The sequence below is a fragment of the Castanea sativa genome, chromosome 6 (assembly GCF_040712315.1).
Source record: "Castanea sativa cultivar Marrone di Chiusa Pesio chromosome 6, ASM4071231v1".
Lineage (NCBI taxonomy): Eukaryota > Viridiplantae > Streptophyta > Magnoliopsida > Fagales > Fagaceae > Castanea > Castanea sativa.
The window spans coordinates 56759978-56779143 of record NC_134018.1 but is presented as its reverse complement, the minus strand read 5'-3'; the positions used below and the strand labels follow the sequence as shown (position 1 = coordinate 56779143).

General features: G+C 34.6%; 2 protein-coding genes across 2 annotated transcripts; both read left to right on the top strand.

Moving 5' to 3' along the window:
• The first annotated feature begins 1064 nt into the window (after positions 1-1064).
• LOC142641084 (acyl-CoA hydrolase 2) lies at positions 1065-11427 on the top strand. Its single transcript, XM_075815458.1, has 17 exons — positions 1065-1201; positions 1301-1393; positions 1996-2063; positions 2188-2269; positions 2700-2746; positions 2913-3038; positions 3783-3860; positions 5508-5595; positions 7130-7242; positions 7418-7480; positions 7560-7615; positions 9268-9372; positions 9524-9580; positions 10063-10164; positions 10670-10718; positions 10807-10875; positions 11038-11427. Exons 1-17 carry the CDS (start codon positions 1177-1179, stop codon positions 11110-11112), a joined length of 1296 nt encoding a protein of 431 aa, XP_075671573.1. The 5' UTR covers positions 1065-1176; the 3' UTR covers positions 11113-11427.
• A 3887-nt stretch (positions 11428-15314) lies between these two features.
• On the top strand, positions 15315-18661 carry LOC142638385 (F-box/kelch-repeat protein SKIP4). Its single transcript, XM_075812418.1, has 3 exons — positions 15315-15605; positions 16617-17124; positions 17825-18661. The coding sequence occupies exons 2-3, from the start codon at positions 16631-16633 to the stop codon at positions 18420-18422; spliced, it is 1092 nt and encodes a 363-aa protein (XP_075668533.1). The 5' UTR covers positions 15315-15605; positions 16617-16630; the 3' UTR covers positions 18423-18661.
• Positions 18662-19166: the final 505 nt, after the last annotated feature.

The following is a 19166-nucleotide window of genomic DNA, read 5'->3' as shown; positions in this document are numbered from 1 at the left end:
TAGGTAGGTATTTTAGTAATTTTACTTTAAGTTTAAACGGGTTGGGTCGGGTTTGGGTTCGAGCCGGGTTTTTACCCAAAACTCGAACTTGACTGAGACTCGCTTCGGGTTTTTTCTTAACCCAAACCCGGCCCTATTCTTTATTGGGTCAGGCCGAGCCGGGTACCCGTGGGTCGGACAGAAATTGTCATCTCTAATAGGAATAATACTGGTATAGGAGTATTTCAGGACTTTTAGTAAAAATTCATTAAATCTAATTTCATTTCTTCAAATTTTTCTCAATTTTGAAGGAATGAAAATTTGAGATTACGAGAGAATAAAAAAGAATGACTAATGAGAGTTCACTCCTAATTTCACTCCCTCTATTAAATCTCCCAAATAAAGAAAAAAAAAATCTAAAATTATCCCTTCAATAACTTTCCCTCCTTTCAAATGAGGAATATTCTTAGATACTTTAAGAGCATCTCACATTCATAGTGAATCTCACTGTAAATTCAATCAGTAAAATGTGAGACCAAAAAAAAAAAATTTCATGCTTGGAATCTAAGAATTACTCCCCAAAACAAAACTAGTAAAAGACAAAAGTGAGTTAATTGGCAACAACAAATCTTTGCCATATCTGTGATGGGCCATTAATGTTTGACCCTTTGAAGTCTCAACAACCAAGTTGTCGAAAATGAATGGGGTTAAGTCTAATAACTCAAACATTTCTATAATTTTATGGCAACTTTGCTATGAAATGAGCCGTAATTGGTGGACATAAGCGGTGGACATAAGATAGTGAGCTCATATGGTCCATAATTTCACCATTCATAAATTCTTACGCAACAAAATTGTGACAAAGTTGTTAAAAAGTTTGTAGTCCTAAAAATATCACCAATGATTGATTTCTCTTCAACTCTCTCAGATAAGGAGGGCCCCACACAGTCGGAGAAAGCATCCACTTCCATTGGCTAGATCACATCAAGCAGTGCAAACTGTTATCCTACACCGCGAAACACCAAACCCCTAACCTTTTCTCCCTACATGTATAGCATATGATTACTCTGCTTCTTCTTATAAAGAGCCGGAACGGAACCGCTGTTGACTATTTACCGCTTTCTTATTTTAACGTCTCTCTCTCTCTCTCTCTCTCTCTCTCACTTTCACAATTTTCCGTTGCTCAATCAATTTCCAATGGCTGCAGTCGACACCGAATCAGGTCAGAGAGTTTCAAATTACAAAACAAACATTAAAAAAAAAAAAAAAAAACTATGTCTTTGTTTGAATAATTGAGTTGAATTTTGAAATGGTTTGGCAGTGATGGAGTTTCTGAGCTGTGTCCCGTTGCTACAGAGGCTACCAGGCTCGTCTCTCAAGAAAATCGCTGAAGTTGTCTTTGTCAAACGCTACGGTATATTACAATTCCATTTCTCATTATTATTATTATTATTATTACTATTACTACTAGTAGGTAATTGTAGTTATAGATTGAAACGTTTGTTTATGTATTTTATAATGAATTAGTAAGTTTTCTTAGCTACTAAACAGTAAAAACATTCAGAGTTTGTTCATTTCAGTGCCAATTTATGAAATTTTTTATGTTTTCTAACAAGGGATTAAACTAATACCACAATGGAGGTTCTTGATTGAGTTTCTCTTTTGGAATTTTTGACATGTTGAGTTTTTTGTAGTTAGATATTATTTTTTCGTGTGAGATTGTATAAGGATTAATGAAAAATTCTTATTGGATAATGTGGGTGTGTCTCTGTGATAGATTTATACCTTTATTCGCATTTTATGAGATAGTTTTGAAAGTTCCAATTTCATGAATATTTGAATTTTATTGGTGGGTTTTGAATATTTATACAAATGATTAATAAATTTTATTAAAATTTGGGCGGAGTGGCAACCCCGTTATCCCCGCACCTAGTTCCACCCATGCCCTTTTTGGAATTTTCTTTACTGAGCGGGGTTAGCAATGATTTTTTGTTTGTTTAATGTGTTGGGTTGTAGATCCTGGAGAGCATGTTGTTCGTGAGGGTGAAAGTGGCGATGAAGTTTACTTTATATGGGATGGAGAGGTAAGCTTACCTGAGATAATCTCTTTCTTAGAGTGATGAATATAGTTTTTTTATCCCAAAAAAAAAAATTCCTTGGAAGGATGATAAATTTAAAAGGCTGAAAGTTTAATCTCCTGGTTTACAGGCTGAGGCTGTCGGATCTGTTGCTGCTGATGAAGAAAATCGTACAGAGTTCCAATTGAAGCGATATGATTATTTTGGTTATGGTTAGAAATTGTATTCTGTTTTTGTTTTAATTTGTAAGCTATTTATTGTTGTCATTCAGCCAAATATGAATATGTTGGTAATTTAGTTTATTATTGTTATCATCTACAGAGTTATGTTGACCGGTTCATTTTTGAAGAGTTTATATTTTATATATGGGTTTTGGTGCAATGGAGGGTGTTATTATTTCCAAAGTATCTCTATATATGACATGTTTCTCACAGAAGGGTGCATAAAGTTGTTTGTTATTTGCTATATTGGTACCTTATTTATGACAAATTGGTGGCATTGATGGTCAAAGTGGCCTTTACTCTAGTTTATCAAAAAAAGTGGCGATATATTTATGTTGCTTCTTGTGTTATTTGCATCTCTGTATATATGCCTAATATGTTGTCAAAAAATTATGGGAATAATGTGAACTTTTTGTTGCAGGCATGTCTACACTTGTTAATGAGGCAAATGTAATTGCTTTGACTAAGGTAGCTGCAAAATAAATACACTCACATGTATATCATTTATCTTTGGCTTTTGCTTTCCCATAACATATACATCATGCAGACTGCTCAAGCTTATTGAGATTTATCTCCAGAAGCTGTTTTTGTGCATGACTGTAGTGAGTTTCTAATGTTTTGTTTGTCATGGCAGCTGACATGCTTGGTGCTACCCCGTGAACATTGTAGATTGCTGCAGACAAAATCAATCTGGAATGCAGAAAAAGCCCTCGAGACATGCTCACTTGTGGAGAGTATATTACACTTGGAGCCAATAGAAGTGTGTTTTTTAACTGTTGTTTGACAATCTTCTGTTTTGATTTTGAGTGTGTACGCTTCTGCATAGAGCTTTTTCATATTGATTTTTCTTGCTAGCATATTTTGTTCAAGCTTTCTACAAGTACAACTATTCTTATTGTGTTTTTGTTATTGTATTCCTGATTACTTCTGGGTATTTTGTTTTTATGTTCACATGCTAAGCATTACAAATGAATTTTTCCTTATGAAATTATTTTATGAAAGCTCATACATTTTCATGTAAATCATATTATACTTGTCAGATCAAATACAAAGAATTGTGGATGTGTAGTTTTAAGAGGATTAAAAGAAGAAATTCATAAGCCTATTGTGCAAATTTGGAAATAGTGAAAAATTGTCCCAACTGGCAGACAAATGCTTTGGAGCCTCATTTCCAAGCATGGGGAGTTGAGCTGCACGACTCCTTTCTTGTCATTCCTCATGGCTAATGCCACATCCTTCTTTTTATTCTTTGCTAATGTGTACATCCCTCTGCCTTTACCACCTGTTGGACCTTCTTCTTATTCTAGGGATAATGAATTCCCTTTTCGTAATAATTTGATCTAGCATTTTCTGTACAAAGTTTATTAGACTATCCATGAGTTTCTCGTGTATCACCTTCTAAATTTTGTTTTTTGTTCTGGGAAATGTTTGCCATATGCTTATACAGAAAAACTCTGAACTTTAGGTTTATGCTAAAGATGCAACTTTGTTTTTCCCTTTTAAGGTAAACATATTCCGGGGGATCACCTTACCAGATGCGCCAAAGTTTGGAAAGGTTTTTGGAGGACAATTTATTGGACAGGCAAGATTAAGCTGCTCTCTGTCTCTCTTTCCTACTGGCATGTTTTGTAAAACAAGTTTCCAGTAAAAACAAGTAATAGATAATTGCATATTGTAATAGCCTGTACTAGGGCAGAATCTTTGAACTAGGACATATTAGAGAACTTGTATACATGTGCTTGTGGTGGGTCAACGTTTGGGAAGATTTGCCAATGATAGTTATGAACCTTTTAGAAGAAGGTTTAGGGTTCAAAATAGAAAATATTTGTTTTATGAATGAAAAGAGAAGAAGAAAAGGAAAAGGAAATTTTCAAATCTGCAACAGTGGCCATGAACATTACCTGTGAATAATATTGTGAACAGTACCACAAGAATGAAAAGAAGAAAATAAAAAAGAGAAATGGAGGAAAAAGAATACTAAGACCAATGTGCTTCAATTCTCAATATAATCAATATTTTATTGATCAACTCTAACTTCTTTGAGTACAGTTATATAGATCCTAACTTTTAACTTCTCTTAGTAGAACTAGGACTGTTACTTTGACTACTAAACTAGACCCTAAGTGAGTTGAACCAAAGCCAATACATAAAGTCCCATAGGCGAAGTAAGACTTACTTTTTAATAGAAGAAAACCCAAGGCCCATAATAGTGGCCCATACCCAACAATTGTAAAATCACTAAGATACCCTTGACTCTAGAATGGCTAAATAATAATTAAATTATAAAATCTAATTAGCTACCATGGACACGTACTCTTGGGCTTTGTCTTAACCTTCAACTTCCAAAGAGGATATTGTTTCTGTAATCATGCTATGGTTGCACTATCTATCTTCCTCTTATTCATCTGCATGTATGATCTATACAAATCTAATCACTTGCAAATTCACTACATCATGTGTTTGTGGAAGTTGAAAAACGATTACTTTCTTGGAGTGTAGTCTTTAAAGTTGAATGTTGAACATGGCAATGTATGGTTTAATGTTTGCTGTTTTTTTCAATGTCAATATGTCACTTGATCTCTAGACTATCTTTTGAGAACTTTCAAGACACTTATGTCATTAGATTATAGAGTGACTTACACTTCTTTAAACAATTGTCTATATTGCTTTCATATACTTTTTTAATTACCGATTCTTCCAAAAATTTAAGCTATTAGGAAGTGAAAAATTTAACCACTTAACCATAATTGTAACATTTTCCCTCTTTTGTGGGCCTAAACTCCTCCTTAATGAGCGAGTTCCAACACATGGGATTTTGAACGATTAAAATGGGAGGTAAAATGGAGACTGGGAATAAACTCAAAAACCTCTTGTTCTGATACTATGTTAAATTACCGATTCTCTCAAAAGCTTAAACTATTAGGAAATGATGAATTTAATCACTACCGCAGCATCTGGATTTCTCTGTGCATGAATTTAAGTTAAGTTCAATTTGAATATTTATTACTGTCAACATTTATTAGTAATTTTTTGTAGTTGCTATAAGAATACTCATCCTTTTTTTCCAGTGTATTACATTTTGGGATAACCCGTGCAGCTCAAACAAGTATATTTTATATATATAAATGGAGTTTAATTTTATCGGACACAGACAGTGAATGCAACTTGGAATCAATAATGGCTGGAGCTTTTAACATACTCAGTCTTTAAGATGATGTGTGCTGTGCAGGCATTGGCTGCGGCATCAAAAACTGTTGATTTTTTAAAGGTTGTCCATAGTTTGCATGCGTATTTTCTTCTTGTTGGGGATTTTGACAGTAAGTTCATTTCTGTCACCTAGTGTTAAACTTCTGTGGATAGCATTTCTTTCCAATGTTATTACTCTGTACCAATTTTTGTCCATCTTTCTTTAGGATGTCTCATAACAGTGCATGGACGTCCCGATACTACCTTTACGTTTTTGAATTGGAATGCAGTAAAAATAATAAATATTAAAGGAAGTAGTTATGCAGATATCAATTGCATGTGACTGCCATCAAATAGTAAACAAAGCTTAGGCAGTTTTCTGGTTTTTTCTTCCTCAATTCACAAAATTTTGTTTATAACTTCAAATCCAATTGATTTTCTTTATAATAAATTTATTGACAACTTAAATTGAAATATATAATGAACTATGTGAAAAAGAATCTCAATAAAAGCATTGTTAATTTTAAGGCTTTTAAAATTTCATAGATTTAAAATTTCAGTAATTACTTCCATATATATATATATATTTATAAATTGCACATATTTTTTGATAAGGATATGTGTCATCTGTAATTAAGTTATATCCATCATCCATTATCTTATTTTTGAGATAGTCTTTTAGTTTTAGGACTCAAATTTGCGCAAAATTAGTTATGTCACTTGGTGTAATGTGAATCACCTTGGGGTTTCAACATTGAACATTCTCTTAGCTTCAACTTTAATATTTTATATAAAAATATATAGATTCCTTGAGACATTCAATTTATGACGATTGACAAACAAAAAGGGATAGAGGGATTGTTAATATTATTATGATTATTACCATTTTTCCTTTTTATTTCTGGAGGATGTATGTTGGTCTCTAATCTAGCTAATTGAAAGATAATTGTTACTTGTCTCGTCTCAACTGCAGTAACAAATAAGTAATAAGAGAAACAAATTTGTTCCCTACCAACTTAATGTTAGACTTTATATTCTCAATTTCCTTAAGACTTTTCTACCTTACATTCTTGAGAAAAGCCCCCCCCCCCAAAAAAAATAAAAAAAACCCAGTTGGAGTCATCCTAGACAGTACTTTTCCCCTCTGTTGATTTTGCCCTTGCCTCTTGTGTGTGGGTGTAACCCTAAACAGTGGCATCCATTTTGACAGAAATACTATAGCATGACTTGATTAGACTAAAAAAAGTGATTGGATTTGGAGGTGTAACAAGTCTAGGCCTGTTTCAAAATATTTCTTTTTACGTTTAAGTTGCTTGTCTCCAAGCCTCTTGTTGTCTGCGTAAAAAGCCCAAAATATTCTTCATTTTTAATGACTGCATAAAGAAGTAAAAGTTCGAACAAATTATGGCTTTGAAATGGTTTTGTGCTTGAAGTTTTCATGTCAAATTATTGATTTAATAAGTTGTGGATTCATGCAGTGTTGAAGTATATACTGTTCTGCATTTCTGCTACTGGAACTAATATTATATCTTCATGATTATGGAACTATAATTTAAATTTTTGCACAATGATATAAATTTCTGGTACCCTAATCCATTATCCCTTTCATGGATTAAAATTAGTGCGAAAGTTATTAATGGTATGCATGTAAATATGCCTTTGTAGTGCCAATTATATATCAAGTTGAACGAGTACGTGATGGGAAAAGCTTTGCTACCCGAAGAGTAGATGCGATACAGAAGGGGAAAATTGTATTCACATTACTTGCTTCATTTCAGGTATGAGTTGATTGCATGCTATAGAAATTTTCCTGAGTTGGGTTTGGCTAGTGGTTACTTTTTGATCATGATGCATTTTTGTTGCCATGAATTTTGTAATGTGGTTTTGATGGTGTGAATATTTAAAATTATTTTAGTGTTGCAAATGTAACATTTGATTAAGTTGAATTTACAGAAAGAAGAAGAAGGGTTTGACCGCCAGGAAGCAACAATGCCTTCTGTACCTGCTCCAGAGATGGTAACTAATATTTGTTTTCCATTTTTTATTAAACATTTTCCCATTTCTTGCTGTTTTAATTATTTTCTCCAACTTGCAGCTTCCATCAATGGAAGAGCTACGTGAAAGACGTCTCACGGATCCACGTCTACCAAGGTAAGATTTGTACCACGCAATTCACAGGTTATTGCTATCTGCCCTTGCATATGGACGTTCCATATCTCCACTAGTTAGATATAAATGATTCATCTTTCCTTGTGTATTTCATGTTATTCTATAAATGATTGGTTCTTGGTTATTGTTTTGTTTATTTGTTTTCTTGCTGATGTGCTTTTACGTACTTTATAATGATCATAGTAAACACTAGTTTTGGGAGTTTTTAAAAGAACATTATGGAATGGAACCAAATGGAATATAATGTATTTGGAAATTTTATAAGAAGGAACAGAAATGAAATAAATATATAGTTTTATTATTATACCCAACTCCTTTTTGTTTTTTCTTTTGTCTCAAAATAGGGATAAAATCGATAATTTACCACCATTTCATTAAAGGATTGAGTGTTCCTCCCACTTTTGGAAGGAATGTTTAGAAGGGAATGGGATGGAATGAGCATTCTATCCTAATCATTCCATTCCTTCCTTCTAAACTCCCCCATCTTTCAGAGTTATTAGGTTTAAGAAGAATGACTTGAAGAATCTGTTTATGAATCAAGAAATTCAAGTATAGGAGAATTACTAAATTCTTTATTTGTTGCTTCATAAATTTTAGGTTCGGTACAAGGCTGCCTCATTTAGCAAGCAAAACCATCTTTAGGATTTAAAAGAAAGTAAGTTATATATTACTTATCAAAAAAAAAAAAGTAAGTTATATATTATATAGGAATTCACCATTCCATAGGTTGTGTAAGTGTTTAAAGATATAAGGCTAAGGATGAATGTCCACCTTTACTTGCTTTGAAGATAAGATGCTATTTTTGGTATTGTCAAACTCACTATATAGTTATCTATGCTACATGGGAGTCTTAGGATACACGTGGTATGGTTGATAGTATACTTCTCTACCAGGCTATTAAATAAAATGTTACATGTTCATTATATATTCATGAGTACAAATTCAGTTCTTTTTTTTATGAGGAAACAAATTTCATTAAGAGTGCAAAGGGGAACAACCCATTGGAAGTATACAAGAGATACACCGAAGAGTCAATAATAAGTATAAAAAACAAATAAAAAATAAAAAATTTAGACAAGGTAGAAAGGAGAAAAATAATCACTGGCAGCAAATGCATGCAAGCGAACCTACACAAAAACAGTGCTTTCTCTATATCAGATCCTATTTGATATAAGCTTGTGAGCCTCCAGCAAAGTAGACCGTGATAGCCTTCCAGTTAGAGCCTAAGAATAAAGTGAACCATAATTATGTCTGTATTTGGCTTCACTTGAAGATAGGCACCAGAAAATCTGCCATATATGTGTGAACTGTCAACTTGTTTAAACTGTATTTTATTTAATGCTATTAATATTTTTCTGCTAGTTTTAGGAATTGATAGAGACAAGCATGGGACATTGTTTCATAGTTCTGTTCAGTTTGCTTATGTTTTGTTTTGAGTACGGTTGCTGGTTTTCCTGGGTAATGTGTGCTTTGCAGTAATTGTGAAATTGGATGGATTTTCATTGTTATTGTACCTAAAGATCATCTTTTGATTACGAGTCTAATAACTGAATGAACGCTGTAGTTTGGTTAGATTATTGACTCTAATTTTTTTCATCTTACATAGCTAAAATGTTTGTGTTTGGCTGATTCAGGACTTATCGGAACAAGGTGGCCGCTAAAAATTTCATCCCTTGGCCCATAGAGATACGGTTTTGTGAGCCCAGAACTTCAACCAATCAGACTAAATCTCCTCCAAGGTTAGCCTGGATTATTGTGTTTGATATTCATCTTTTCCTATGGGCTAAATATGCGCACCACTTATTCTAGAAATATGGATATGGTTTTTGCTTGCATGCAAATCCATGTTTACAAGCCACATCTTTTGAGTACATTTTATTTGTATTGCAGTTTGAGGTATTGGTTTAGAGCAAAAGGCAAACTCTCTGATGATCAGGCCTTGCATAGGTAAGCAAAACCTTTTTATAAATATATATCCAAGGTGGGTTCTGCTTTGCTTGAATAAAAGATGAGCAGAATAAGTATTTCATAATGACTGAGCAATGTGGCCTTTTGTATTGTTCTGCATAGTTTTTGAGGGAGCCTTATACTGTAATTATTGATACATTCCAATTAAGTTAACGTGCCATATCATCTATCTGTTATATTTACATGACTAAAAATCAGCCTCACTGTTAGTTTGACCCTTCGTAGAGGTCAGGATGAAAATTTTTGTTGTTGGGCCTTGCCCCAAGAAAGGTTTAGTTGGCATATATAAAAGAGTTCTTTGGACAGTTTACCAGCACAAATAATGCCCCTATGCGATGTTTGTTGTACTCTTAATCAAATATAAATTCAAATATTATTAATGATATCTGGATAAAGGTCCAATTTACTTGGCTTTATTTCTGTTCCTTTTTTTTTTAATACACTTTTTTGGTCATTTGCAGATGCGTAGTGGCATATACTTCAGATCTGATATTTCTTCAAGTTAGTATGAATCCCCACCGTAGGAAGAATTTGAAGACAAGTGCTGTTAGTCTGGACCACTCGTAAGTATCTGTGCTATATTACGAGATAATTAAACACCGAAGTGTGTGGCCAATATGTCAAAATTATAGAGTACTTCTATATTTCAGTATCAGTTTCACAATAGGCCCTGCTTTTATAGTGGAGCTTAAGCTGTTATATGTCTGAAAATGATGACCAAATCATATTTTGCTAACATGGTTTTAGATTTTAAACGAGAAGCATAAAGTGAATTCAGGTAACTATTGCCTAGTAGCAAACTGCATTTAAAAAAGAAAAAAATTGGACAATTCCTTTTGTATTGTTGACTAGATGCGCTGCTACTATCATTTATCAAATGATGTTTCTGGTCATGTCTTTGAAGTATCTCTGTTGGCAAACTTAAATATCCCAACATACATGTTGCCAACTATATATTGTATGTGCATTTAGGTTCACGGTCAAAGTTGATTTAAGAGCATTCCTTTGCCACTTTTTTTTTTCAATCATTAATTCATTACTATAAGCTTGTATTCATTTCCATCTCAGGATGCACTTTCACCGGCCTGTCAGAGCTGATGACTGGCTATTATTTGCGGTACGTGCCATATGTTTTTAGTTCTCATGTCTAGTTTTGTTTAGATGCTTATGCATGCAAGTTTGTTTGGGTTTATTTTTCCCCCCAGATATTCAGTCCTGCTGCCTACAATGCACGCGGCTTTGTTTCTGGTGAAATTTTCAATAGAAAGGGAGAGGTAAAGATTTCATTATATGTTCATAAACAGCAGAAACAATCTTCTTTATTCATCTTTAATTACCTCCCACTCTTTTTCACTCTTTCTTTGCTTTTTGCTGTTTTTTCTCCATCCAAGTGATGTCTGTGTCATGAGCTGATTTATGCATGTCTTGATGAGCAGCATGTTGCATCGGCAACTCAAGAGGGCCTACTTAGGGTGCTTAGAAGTACAACTCCACCTGCGTCAAAGCTGTGAACTGGTTGATGCTAGGCCGTGCCAATGGAGTATTATGCTAAACTTTTGGGTGATCCATCAGGTTTATTTGCCAAGATTTTGCCCATTCCCCCAATATTTACCTTTTATAGTAAATATTCAATAATGATTTCTGCAGTTGTAACAAAAATGAAAAAGGGCGAAAGTCAATTATTCCAACTATGTAGCATTTAAGATTTGAATTTTCTCTCTTTCTTTTTCTCTTTTAAAATTTTTATTTTATTTTGTTAAGTTTGTATAACATTTTTATTTTTATTCTATTGTCGGTATCTATCTGTTTCTAGTTTCATATAAAAATGTTTTGAATTAAATGACAAAAACCCAACTTACTAGCACTGTATTAATTATTGACCATACAACTATACTCATCCATACATAAATAATATACGAAGCGTACACTTAGCCAGTCAAATGCTTGAACAATCACAAGCCTTACTATTTTCTTGTCTTGAATCACTAATTTTATAACAAAAGTTTATTATAATATGATAACAATGTACACAAGTGTAACAAACTCTCTGTATTTCTTAATTATCAAATTATATAAAGTTATATTATATTTTACTATACAAACACACATTCACGCAAATAACATTATAAAATATATATATATATATATATATATATATATATATATATATAATGCACACAGTTAGTATCAAATAGGCACACACATATGACATAAATTTATAATAATAGACACACTCATAACAGATAAACACTCACCCTTTACTCTAAGAGAGAGAGAGAGAGAGATCTGTGATATATGTTGTTTGATTTTAGGCTAGGCTAATGTGATCAGCAAGTGCAAAAATATTTTTAAAAATAAATTAAACAAGTAAAAGAATATTTTATATATATATATATATATATATTTGAGCCCCCTCATTGCCGTGTAGTGCTGCTCATGGTACACTCTTTATTGCACATTCTGTATACATTCTATGTCCTCACGATTTTAACAGAAACAAGATTTGAAAGGAGTGTGTATTGTGTGTGCAATAGCAACTTAGCCAGTGTTTGACAATTATTACTCTTAAAATTCTATTAAACCATTTTCCAATTTCTAATCATACTCCCTATTCAATCTAGTTGGGATTTTTTTTTTTTTTAATGGAAATTATTCACGACTTGCAAGTGATCTATAACACTATATGACCATCGCTTCCCACCTAATCATACTCCCTGTGGTCTCTAATTATTCTCATGTGACCAATTTTTATCAACAATTTTAATGAGAAGTGGATGGATTTGGAATCCACGAGGGCTTTTATATAAAAAAAAATATAAAGAAAAGAAAGAAAAGAAGAAGAGAAATCTAGAATGTCAATATAATTACACATAGGGAGGGCATGGATAGGATTAGGTTATGGGTATCCTTTCTCCATCTTGTCCCTTCTTTGGACAAGAGCAAAACAGGGTGAAAAAATTTTGTCATCCCTAATGAGTTAGTATTGGTTCTAATGAAAATAAGAAAAATGAGATAAGAGGAGAGGGAATGGTAAGAGTATGAAGGAGATGAATATATAAGCATTTTGGAGATGAAACTAAGCTATATACAAAAGGATAAAATTATATATAAATCATTTATATATACACATACTTGTGGACATTGAGGGTGTGTGAATCTTGTAGTTTCCGGTTTGTTTTTCTATTGATGTTGGAGCCACTCACAAACCTGACTACTAGTGTCCTCAACAAAACAAATGTTATATGCTGATTTTGAGATGTTATCTAATTCAGTTGATGCAGTCCCAAACTTCATTGATTTTGAGATGTTTTGAAGTGAAATATTTTTCAGAAAATGTTTTTCTATTTTCAAGTGTTTGTTTACCGGTAAAATATGGTCAGACTTATAAAATATTTTCCGTTGATAGTAAAAACCTTTATAAAAATTTGTAAAATGTTTTACTTTTGAAAATTTAGTAAAACGTTTTCAAAAAACACACAGTGGATTCCCTTCTCCCATTTGGTTGCTAGGTCACCAGTCTAGTTTTTAACGACCAGTACTGTCAATCCGGAGGCAAGAGACATCTCACCGGGAATCAAGTGGTAAGAGACACCTCACTGGTGATTTGTGCTAGCGATTTGATGACCGGAGACGCCATATTGATGTCCAATGTTGGCAGTCCAATGGCCAGAGTTGACGTGCCGCAACTAGTGTCAAAGGTCTAATAACTGAAGACGCTGTTTTGTTGACCGATATTGGCAGTCCAGTCACCGAGATATCGCTCCAATGGTGATAGTTGACAATCTGGTCCCCGGAGCCATCGTTTTGACTACCAATTCTAATGGTCTGGTCATCGAAGCCACTACTCTAGCTACCGATTTCAATGGTCCGATCACCATACCTTTGTCACCAACAACTTCGATGCTAAGCCATTGATTTTGGTGATTTGCTTGAAAAATTTTACTTGCCATATTAAACTCTTAAAATCTTTTATACTAAGAGCATTCGCAGTTGACAAGGTAAATGGTATATGTTGAGAAATTTACAATTCAAAGCAAAAAAAAGTCAACATCAAGTCTTGTATCTGTCTTGTATCCTATAAAAATTTAGAATTGTGCTACAGTACCATCACAAATTTGTAAAAGGAAATAATTGTAAATTGTGCTACAAATTTAGAATTGTATCCTATTCAATCCTCTCTCCTCCCAATCTCTGTCTCACATCTCAATCTCTGTCTCTCTCTTTGTCTCATTTTTGGCTTTTATTTATGTTTTGAAATATATTATTTTATTGTGTAGATATATTATTTTAATGTATTGTATTGTAAAATAAAAATTAGGATGTTGGGAGTATTGTAAAATAATATAATATAATTGATAAAGTAATTTTTTGAGATAATAAAATGGAATATAACTCTAAGAGCATCCGCAACGAAGAGGGCATATGGCAAATGCAAGGATATTATACCATTTAGGCTCAAAACATCAGTTCCATTGAAAAGTGTAAAATACAACTATTGTAAAAAAAAATACAATTGAGCTACAGTGTGATTCTAAATGTAGAATCACACTGTAACTCAATTGTAAAACCAAATATTATTATTTTATTAGTTTTACTGTTGCTTTATCTTCTCACCCTCTCACCGGTACTCTCATCTCTTCTCTCTTTTTTCTTTCTTCTTTTTCAGTTCTCTGATTCTCTCCTTCAATCCTTCTCCCTTTCTCGTCCCTGTCTTCCCTTTCTTTTTCTTTTTTCCTTTTTTTCTCTATTTTTCCTTGAATCAAGCCTCCGTGGGTCTCATATTGGGTGGAGCATGGTTCGATGTGGCAGATCGGGGTGGTGCCATGGCCATGGATCGGGGTGGTGTCGCGCTCGCTGTGACTAAGCCGCTGTGGGTCTCGGGGTGGTGCCGTGGTGGTGGATCGGGGTGGAGCCGAGATCGCCGTGGATCGTGGGTCTCATGGGTTGGTGGCGCTCGGGTTTGATGTGGAGGTAGATGTGGCAGGTCGGGGTGGTGCTGTGCTTGCCGTGACTAAGCCGTCGTGGGTCTCGAGGTGGTGCCGTGGTGGTGGATCGGGGTGGAGCCGAGATCGCCGTGGATCGTGGGTCTCATGGGTTGGTGGCGCTCGGGTTTGATGTGGAGGCAGATGTGGCAGGTTGGGGTGGTGCCATACTCGCCGTGACTAAGCCGCCGTGGGTCTCGGGGTGGTGCCGAGGTGGTGTATCGGTGGGTGGTGGATTGATTTGGGTTTGCTGAGTTTGTTGTGTGGATTGATTTGGGTTTTTCTGATAGTGTTAAGATTTTTTGTGTGGTGAAAATTTTTTGTGTTTTTTTCCCTCTTGGTAGTTGTTTTTTGTGGTTGTTGTTGGTGGTGAGTTTGGTTGTGGTGGTGGTTGCTGGCCGGTGGCGTGGTGGTGGTTGCTGGCCCGTGGCGTGGTTGTTTCTTGGGTTTTTCTTTTTTGAAACAGGGTATCTCTGAGAGACATTTTGTATATTTTAATGTGAAAATATATTATTTTAATGAGTAGAATAGGAAAATAGAAGTTTTGATGCTGGGTGTAATAAAAAATGGTATTGTATAATTGATAAAGTGACTTTTTGAATGGTAAAATAAGATAGAATTGAAAAAAATGAACGTGGATGCTTTAAGTATTTTACTTCCAAACATGAGTTAAAAAGGAAAAGCAACCTCAGGCCTCATCAGCATTTTTACATTGATTTCAGAACAGCGTTGATTGTGAGAGAGAGAGAGAGGTTCCAAAAGAGCAACAAATAAAAGAAGATTGGGATGGCCACCAAGCCAATGCAATATTTAATTAAATTTAGCTTAAATTATTAATTTAGTTTCTTAAAATCAAAATAAATTGCTAAACAAATCAGAAAATAATAACAAGAATTAGAGTAATCAGGAAAAAAAAAAAAAAAAACCAGTGTTAGTTAATAGCTTCACGCATCGGCAAACGGCAAATACTATGTACCACTTCGGCAGCCTCATTCATTAACCGAACCCGAAGACACTCACAGGTCTCTCTAATCTCTCTCTCTCTGTCCATTCTAAATTCTCTCTTTTGGTTTTGAAAATCTTTTCCTTTTGATTTCTTTCCAACTCGGCTGTTTGTTTCTTATTCTATTCTAACATTGTTGGATTTGAAAATGAAATCAACCTACCACATTCATTTTCGTCTGATCTCTTAGAGACCAAACAGGGGATAAGGGTTTGTTCTGATCAATTTCAATGGATCTGATGAAGAGTGGTGACTTTTGATTGGGATTAAACTCATATACTTTTCATTTTTATTTATTTATTTTTGGGTTTTTCTTAAAGGGAATTTTTGTTGAAACAATTTGACTCATATTGGAGATTGTAGTCTTTAATACTGTAATTGTCTTTTTAGTCCTTATGATTAGAATTGTGGAAAATGAAATGAGTTTGTTGTTTTGAGCTGAAGATATGAAATCATGTCAAGAATGTTATTGTATTTAGGTTTTCTTAGCATTTAAATGAGTTTATGCATTTGGGTTTGACAGTATTCATTAATATTAACAATCATTTTTTTTTTTCATGATTGGTATGTCCAAATGCTGAAAAATGAAAACTTTATTAATTCTTTCATCCTTTTTTGTATTACCCATTTGCTTTTTGCTTAGGATTTGCTTTTATTACATGGGTATAATTCCTTTTGTGCAAAATTGGGTCTCAAATTAGGGGAGGGAGAGATGATCATGGTTTCAATAGGGTACTCAAAAATTCTTTTGCTTTATAGAAAGAAACAGGAAAGTTGTATGCTTCAAATTCTAGATTTTTTTTTTGTCCCTTTAATAAACTGATTAAGTGATTATCGGAATAATGCTTCCTTCAATGAATAATATCAAGGGTATACATGGGCCATGAAATGATCTGCTCAAGTTTAGGTATGACACTCAAATTGCAAATACTAGTTTAGGTATTGGATCCCACCATGTAGTTGGTTCCCAGTTTCTGTGTAATCCTACTGCATGTTCAAGAGGCTTATGATTCTCTTCTACATTTTGCAGGGTTTCACTTGCACATGACATCGAAGATTGAAATGGAACATCTTGATAGTGGATCAGACAGTGTCAGTCAAGTGGAATTGATGCCTCTAATATGTGGACTTCCAGATGACATTGCTCTTTTTTGCCTGGCGAGGGTTCCTCGAAAGTACCATATGCTCCTTAGGTGTGTTTCAAAGAGATGGAGAGACCTAGTGTGCAGTGAAGAGTGGCATTCTTACCGCCGAAAGCATAAACTAGATGAGACTTGGATTTATGCTTTGTGTCGAGACAAATTTCAGCAGGTTTGCTGTTATGTGTTGGACCCCAATTCATCAAGAAGATGTTGGAAGCCCATTCAAGAACTTCCACCACGCAGTTTGAAGAGAAAAGGCATTGGTTTTGAGGTTTTGGGTAAGAAACTCTTCTTGTTGGGTGGCTGTGGATGGTCTGAAGATGCTACCAATGAAGTTTACTGCTATGATACTTCGAGGAACACTTGGAGTGATGTTGCTCCATTATCAACTGCAAGGTAATACTCCTAATTGCAGTACAAAGTCATTTTGCACAGTGACAATTGAAGTTTTCTCTAGGTTCACTTGATCTTCACTTTCTGAAAGAACACTTTATCATGCATTTATGGAATCCTTATGCATTTTGTTCTTCATTTTTAATAGCATTGGCCAGTTGTGAGTTGTGACTTCTGTCGACATTGAGAAATGCTGAATTTTTGTGTTCTTTTGCTTGAAAACTCACAAAATAAAGACCTTTATTTTCTTGAATCTGCGTGGGAGAATATTGGACAGCCTGTTACATCTTTTTTGTATTTTTCCATATATAATTACTAGTAGGTATTTCTTTTTTAATTTTCGGGGTTCAGAACTACAAAATGATCCATTAATGAATTGGGCAAGTTCTCCTTTGAAAGTCCTGTTTTAAGGGTTGGGGACCAAGAGAAGAAGAACCCTGGTGTGTTGGGGGGGGGTGTTGTGCAAGGTTAGTTGAGGATTAGTTTTTAAAAGTTTTAATTGCTATGACCAAAAAACTCTGGTTATAGGCTGTTAGTGTTTATTTTTGTTTTATGTAGTGTTTATGCATTTTTAAGTTACTTGCCTATTAATGTATGCACACTGGTATATGTCTTTTCATCACTTTTGTTTTTCCTTATAGATCATTTTCTATTTCTTCGCACTGGGATACAGTAAATTATCCTTTAGTTTCTATGTATTCAGGTGTTATTTTGCTTGTGAAGTTCTAGATGAGAAAATCTATGCCATTGGTGGGTTAGGCTCAAATTCAAGCAATCCAAGTTCTTGGGACACTTATGACCCTTGCACAGATAATTGGAAGTCTCACTCAGATCCAAACATTGTTCCTGAAATTGAAGATTCTATAGTCATGGATGGGAAGATTTATATTCGATGTGGCACTTCTGCTGTAACTTCTCATGTGTATGCAGTAGTTTATGAACCATCAAGCGGCACATGGCAACATGCAGATGCTGACATGGTATCTGGATGGCGGGGTCCAGCAGTTGTTGTGGATGGGACCCTATATGTATTGGATCAGAGTTCAGGAACCAGGCTGATAATGTGGCAAAAAGAGACTAGGGAATGGTTACCAGTCGGGAGGTTGTCAACTTTGCGTACAAGACCACCCTGCCAGATGGTTGCTATTGGGACAACCATTTTTGTTGTAGGAAAGGGGCTTAGCACCGTTGTGATTGATGTTGGCAATGCAGGGAATATGGGAGGGGTGATGATGAGTTCTACTATATCTAAAATTACTTCTGATGATGATGTAATTAGCTGTAAATGTTTAGCAATTTGAGATTCTGTTGTAGCTGTTCTTAAACTAACCGCTGTGAGACTCTGAATGTATTACCTATTTACACGTTTAGGGGCACATTTGGATACCCATCAGAAATGAAGATGTAACACTGTATCTGATTGAATATTGGATTTCAAACTCCTTTGTATTCATAACTTTTGTCCCATGTGGACTTGTTCATGTTGTGTTAATTGGTGTGTAATACATAGAAAATTGCTTGTGAACACTTTTTTCGCTTCACCATATCTGTGGAACCCCAGTCTCTCTCTATCTGTAGTTTTTTTGGGTTTCTTTTTTCGTTTCACCATATCTGTGGAACCCCAGGTCCTCTCTATCTGTGGGTTTTTTTGGTTTCTTTGGGGTGGGTGTGGGGACATTGTGCAGCACGATTTTGATATGAACAAAGTTTGGCTACAAACATGGTTAGAGCCTTAGGCTATAAACTCACAATAGGAAGATGACGTGTCCCTGTTATGTGCAATTGGCTCCAGTCAAGTTTGTTGCCTAATTTTATCATTCTGATATTGTATAAATTTGCAAGCCTTCGGTTCAAACACTGTCAAGACCGTCAACTATAAGAGGCCTCTGTAGGAATGCTCATTGATTCTTAGGGAGGGATCACCCGCTCAGACATCATTTTTTCATTTAAGAGGGTGAGACAAAAGTTGATTGCTGTTCGGTTTGTTTCAGCAAAAGGTATTTTCTGAAAAACGTTTTTTACTACTCTTTGGTGTTCGATATTGC